Source organism: Papaver somniferum, chromosome 10, assembly GCF_003573695.1.
Source record: "Papaver somniferum cultivar HN1 chromosome 10, ASM357369v1, whole genome shotgun sequence".
In the NCBI taxonomy this organism is placed as follows: Eukaryota; Viridiplantae; Streptophyta; class Magnoliopsida; order Ranunculales; family Papaveraceae; genus Papaver; species Papaver somniferum.
In genome coordinates, this window is record NC_039367.1 from 103,929,120 (window position 1) to 103,935,729 (window position 6,610).

General features: G+C 34.9%; 1 protein-coding gene across 2 annotated transcripts; it reads right to left on the reverse strand.

Moving 5' to 3' along the window:
- Positions 1-375: 375 nt before the first annotated feature.
- Positions 376-3,296, reverse strand: LOC113317742. 2 transcript variants are annotated; one of them, XM_026565882.1, is made up of 2 exons: positions 2,678-3,296; positions 376-2,016 (listed from the first exon to the last, which is right to left on the reverse strand). In XM_026565882.1, the coding sequence occupies exon 2, from the start codon at positions 1,728-1,730 to the stop codon at positions 1,011-1,013; it is 720 nt and encodes a 239-aa protein (XP_026421667.1). In that variant the 5' UTR covers positions 1,731-2,016; positions 2,678-3,296; the 3' UTR covers positions 376-1,010. The 2 variants fall into 2 exon arrangements, with proteins under 2 accessions (XP_026421667.1, XP_026421668.1); XM_026565883.1 differs by having other exon boundaries at positions 376-1,774; positions 1,869-3,296.
- Between the last annotated feature and the right edge of the window lie 3,314 nt (positions 3,297-6,610).

Sequence of the window (6,610 nt, forward strand, 5' to 3'; positions counted from 1 at the left end):
CCATAAAAGAGATGAGTTTGGCAGAAACTCTCTGGTTCCAAGCTACTGCAAAACCCACAGATCTGCCTATTGATGGTATGATAAACCAATCATTCATCTTCATTTTACTAAAAACTTTCTCTACTACATTCATTTTGATCTTTGTTTCAAATAAAAAAACTAAATCTGGTTTATAAGTTTTGCTCATATGATTCAAATGGTCTTATTTTAGATTTGCTCTAATGCCCTGAAGATTCCAAGATAAAACCTTGAAGTCATACCCATAATTATTTTCTTCCATTACCATGTAACAAAATATCATTCTTTTGTAATAAGGTAAAAAACCATCCAAGGTGCATTTCAAAACATACAGACAAGATGGACATGCTCACATAGAAAATAATTTAAAGTTTTAAGTCCTAATTTATGCATGCAGCAACAACTTTTACTAAGCCTAATCATTATGTAAAGTAATAACATATTATAGTAAAAATATGAAGACCTAACATATTTATGCAAGTAGCTTTTAGAGATAAATTTTGAGTAAAAATTTTGATTTAAAATTACCTCCTCAACTATGTTGCATTCCATAGGGTATGTGTTGTTAGTTGAAACATCCGTGATTACCATCTCAGGGTTTGCTTTGTTGTTCCTTTCAGCCTCAATTAGACTCCATCAAAGAGAATTTTCCTCATCGTTACAATTTATCTCTTCAATGTCTTCTTTATTTAAATTACTCTGATTTGAGAGATAAATCAAAGCGTCACCAATTCCCATGTTGTTACTTGTTTTATTAAGAACCTCCTCAGCTATTTGAACTGGAGTTTTGTTTTGCTCCTCATTTACCATCATCCAATTTTTACCCAAATCTTCACCTGGCTCTTTGATTACTGTGCTCTTTCTTCTACCCATTACTGCATACTGGCTTAAGAGTCTGAACCAATCAACTTTATTTTTCTTCTGCCTTTCTTCTTTAGACTTGCTACCTTCTTCAACCATAGGGATTTTCCTTTTAAAGCTTTCTTTATCTCCTATGCATTTTGATCCCTTTCTTCACTGATGACTGTGATTGCAGTTTGACCTTCACTTGCATTCCTTCTTCCATCCCCAATAATACCAACATTTGCACTTCTACCACTTTCATTCTCCTCTTCATTAAAAGAATAATCATTATCAATCCTTCTCCTTTTGACGCCTCTAGTTTGGTAATCCACTTTGTCAAATTCATTGTCATAAATTTGAAGGCTTGCTGCAGCTGTTGCTAGAGACTTCATTCTATTCCCATTTTGAGCATCTTGCTGATGGAATTCCTCATTTACACTCCCTGCATCCTCAACCTCTTTATTATAGACATATACCTTAGGGAAACTATTTTTGTAAGCAATAATTATTTGTCTACACTTTTCTTCAGAATGGTCACCATCTACAAACCAACACCTCCTGCATGTACCATGTGGAATCACCATGAAGAAGATTCTAGTTTTGATTATGTCTCTGTCCAATCCATCAAGAATAATTATTTTGACTTGATGAACCAGAATCTTCTTTAGATCAGTAAGAACATGAGCTTGGTACTCCTCTTGAGAGTTCAGAGGACCAATAAGAGTGAACACTCTTCCCACTTTTTCAGCAACTTGTTTAGCCACATAACCTTTCTCCACCAAATCACCTCCAAGTTCAAACTTGATCCAGAAATCTTGAGCATTTAAATCAATATCCTCAATTCTTGATTCACTGTTCCACATGCGCATAGTAAGAAGCTTCCCATGGACTCTGTTTGGAATGGAGTAGATAGCTGCAGCAAAGTCACTTGTATTAGAGAATCAGATGATAAAGATTTTTGGATTGGCTGTCTTTTTGATGATAAGTCTTCCAGTTGGTGACCAAACCATGTTGAGAGCATAAGCCATTTCCCTTGTTGTAAGTCCTCTAGGATCATCACCTCTCTTTATTTCCTTAAAAATCTGGACTATCACCCTGGAAAATTTTCCTTTTTCAATTGCCTTAGCAGCATCTCTGAGGAATTCAACATAGTATCTGAAAGAGTGTGATAAAGGTTGAGTTTGATCCTCAAGAACCTCATTATGATGAGCAATGTAATTTCTAGTTGGAACATCCGACATTTTCCAAGAACTAGAAAGAACTGAAACTAAAAAATGTGTATTAAGAGAGTTCTGAAACTTTATGAGAGTTGTTATGTATGTGTTTTTTTTTTTTTGAGTTATGAGACTAAGAAAATTGGTATGAGGTTTTATATAAGCTATTCAGTAAAGGTTTTTTGTGAGGATTGTAAACTTTATGTCTAGATGACACTTGTAATCTATGGGAGGAGGAAGTCAGAGAATAATTACTCATGAAGATTTTGTTCTTGCATGTTGATTTAGGACTGTTTCTACTGACTAAGTGTGCCACTTGTAGCTTGGCCTGTGTGGTTACTGATTGAAGCTTACTAAAAGAATGAATTTTTTTATAATATTCCTCCTTCTCAAGTAATCTTCCACTTGTAAAAGATAATCGTTAATACCAAAGTTGTGAGAACTCTTAACACTGACATATGATGCTATGCTGATGTTGTTAACTGTTTCATGAGTGATCCCCAAGGAAGTTTTAAAGTTGATGGAAATGATTGCAATTCTAACTTCAGACCCATTTCTTGGATTAATATCTTTGTACATTTCAAAAAAGTGAGATACTTTACTTGGGCTCGAGATCAACAACTCCCTCTGCAGGGGGAGATTTCCATTGCACTGTAGATCCACCAATTTTCTCGTTGTCGAACAGTTGACCTGAGATGGTCTCCACCGAGCATTTGCTCCAACATCATTTCCCCTGAAAGACAAGGAAAACAAACTACAAATGATGAGGAGGTTGGTTATGACTGAAATCATAATGAATTCATAGGGCATTGAATTGAAAAGGATTAGGTTAAAATTGATTTGAAAAACTGAAATTTGATGGAAAGACAAAAACAGAAGCAAGGACAAATTAACAGGATACATCCCAAAATCGATTAGAATTTTTTTTCCAAACAACCAGATTGAAAGACCAATTTTGAAAGATAGGAAGAAAATGAGCGGAAAAGTAGAAATCCTAAATTTTAAAGGAAAGACAGAAACCAATTTAACTCTAAAATGGATTTTGAGATGACTGGAAAGCAAACTAAAAAAGTGATAGAAACAAATTGCAACAAGAGATTAAAAGAATAAAAGAGGGGTTCAAGATATCATAAAAGAATTCACAGAGATTTCATGGAAGAAATCGCAGAAGGTGGAACCGGGTTGACTCGGTTTTTTCAAGTATTCTTTGATGGTTAGGTGCTTTTTTAATCTCTATATCCGCTTAATTTCGGATGGCCCCTGTAATACCTAGTAAAATCTATATTAATACAACATATATAAATGAATTTGTTTTATGAGTGCATATGTAATCATAATTTGTTATGCTTCATTATTTGTTTACAAAGAATTTCACATTTCCTTACTGTTTGGCTATTAAAAATCAAAGGAAAAACCTGATTTTAGGTGTTGGTGGTAATTTTTTTATCCGAAATTCCTTACAAGCTTCCTATTAAAAATATACAAATAGAATTGATTTTAATTTGCTAATGATAATTTTCTTTTTCCTGATACTGCGGTACTAATTTTTATTTTGTTATATGAAAAAAACATCATATTATGAGGCCACAAATTATTTTTTCGGTTGAGGCCACCAGGAAACCAGGACTGGGCTTATATCCGTATCCGTGCACCAATCGGCTTAGCTTAGACCAAACCTTCAAATGTCGCATGGCTGACCAGCTTAGCTTAAACTGTTTAATAGGTCCATGCGATGACCTTAACTATCCCCAAAGGCCCCTAACCGCCTCCATAATAGAGTTAGAATCGACAAAAATAAAATGATAACATCGTTAACTGAATCCGCAGTGCAGGTATGTTTTGTTCTTAGAAAAATAAAATGTTTAAACTGCCAGGATATTAAGAACCGTCACCAGTGAACCGGAAAAATACATATTAAATTTATTTTCTGTATGGTCGGCAGTGTCAGGTTTGTCTACGAATTTACCATCGCTACAAATAAAACAGACCTACAAATGGCAAAACTAAAAAGCATCGAATTTATAGAGATTGGACATTAGGAACCATAGTATCTTGTGCTGAGTTCAAGAAGAACCTGGAATTCCCATCTTATATCACCAATAGAGGGTTAGCGCAGATTTTTTACTTGGTAGGGAGTAGTGAATTCCTGAACTGAAAAATGAGTTGCAATTTATTTGAACTTGTTAGAGGAATGGTGTGGTAACTAGTAACCCTCTTCTTGGTTCAGATGAATATGTTACAGTCTTAGCTTGTTAAAACCTTTTTTATCCAAGCTCTGCTGGGGTTGTGTAAATCAGCATTGTGCACTTGCAGTATTGGTTGGAAAAGATTATTTCAATCTGGTTCTAATTCACTAAACAGAGATTATTCCTTCCGGTATTGTTTCAAGGATATTGCAAGATATTGTTGGCATTCGAGATTTAACAGTTAGAGAATGTAATTAGAGTCATGTTGGGTGCAATAATCAAAAACAAGGAAAAATAAAATAAGAAAAAGTTATTGATACTTAGCTCCTTTATAATGAAAGTTATTGATTTGACAAAACGGATGAGCTCCCCAGATCTACGCAACAGCAACAAGGGAAAACTTTGGAAAAACATAGTGAGTCACGTGTTCGACACGCTGTCCTTAAGACATTAACGCCCGGCTACACTCAATAGTGATGTTATAGCCCTCACAGGACGGACATCTCCAGGATAAAACACCCTACTACACCTACTACTTCCATATGTAGTAGATGCTCAACTTGAGCTTGGCAACTCCGAAAAAACCCTTAAGGAAAATCGCGAACGATTAAGAAAACAATATAAAAATATTTTCCCTTGGGGGTCTCTCTAAAATATAGAGAAACCCCTTTCACATATATTTTATAAAAGTAGAGAATTTGTTTATATAATGGAATAATACAACTTAAAAAGAGGAACTCCCAGACGTGGGACTAAAAAGTTTCATTCACAAAAGAAAACAATAAGTTATTATTTTTTTTAAAAACTTTAAAAATCAATTTTCAATTAATTGTTTTCCAACAATCCCCACATCAATGAAAACCTCAATAAAACATGAAAAACACAGATAGATGTTGGTAAATCCCAATCTCACGACACGAACTAACTGAACAGACAGACGGATCGTGCATGTTGAAATCATACTAGCTATTCCAACGTCCTCTCCCTCACATAAAAGTGTGTGGACCCCAGGTGATGTTAGAGCATAGCTCGGTTGAACCCACCAAGCATTGGTATGTCAAATTTAATTGTCATATTTTAGGGAACCAAAACTTATTGAAAGAGTCGCTTGATTATATGCTAGAGTCAACTTCGTATAGGTTAGCTTGAAAGGATTAAGATATGAGACATTACAAGTATTAAGTGAAGACTTGAAGTATGTGAAGAAGTAAGGAGCTCCAACGACGACATCATCCTTCCACTTGAGGTTAGTAATATTTGACTTGAACTGTTTTATTCCCTAACGTATCTTTCAAGTCGTGCATATTGAAAACATAACTGCGAAGCTATGAATGATTATACTCTAGTTAGACATAGTATTAAGGAATACAACACGAAGTATAACGCTTATCTTTTGAACTTCGTATATAAGACATCGACATAATCGTATGAGTGCTATTGTGATTATGTATGGGTATGGGTGAAGATTTCGTCCTAGGAAACAATGTTTTTACATTAGTTTAAAGGAAGTACAATTCATAAACTTGTGTTATGAATCGAAAGGGATATCGCTAGGCTTATTGGTATTGTTATTCATTGCAAATCTTTTGAATTACCAATATGTGTGTTTAGTATAACCGCTCATGACCTGCTTATGTTCTTGATAAAACTATTCACGAGGCCTGACTTTTGTATTGGTATGACTTTTATTAGTGAAACTGATCTTAAGTAATCAGCTGAGATGGTATGATCGATTTGTTGTAATTGGTATGACCACTCTAGGCAAAGGGGAACCGACCCTATTAAGAGGTGCAACCGATCACAAAAGGGGAATCGATCCTTGTAAGAGGTGCAACAAGTTTCTAGTTATTGGGAACCGATCCTGTGAACATGTGCAACACGTTTTTAGACATTGGGAACGGATCCTATGGACATGTGCACCAAATACAAGTTAGATACCATATATATGTGGGAACCGATCCTAGTACCTAGTCAACCAAGTTTTGTAACTAGCGTGACTAATTCTAGTACCCACATAGAGGTAGAACCGAAACTTGTTTTGGTAGAACCGTGAAACCCATGTTTGGTGATTTGATAGGATAATCAATCACGTAGTTCTTGGAAGTCAGATGAACCAATTCTAAACTTGTTTGAAAGTGTGGCAAATCGGTTCCAAGATTGTAAGTATAAAAAAGGACTTACAAAGTAAAGATGTCGACACACTTTGAACATGTGCAGTAACGCTTATCTTTTATTGTTCAAAGATATTCTTATCTAGTTGGAGATTTTCTAAGATATTTCGGTCAATATTTGGACAAAGCATTTCCAGGAATTATGGAAACCGAATTTGGTAATATATTACAAATCTTG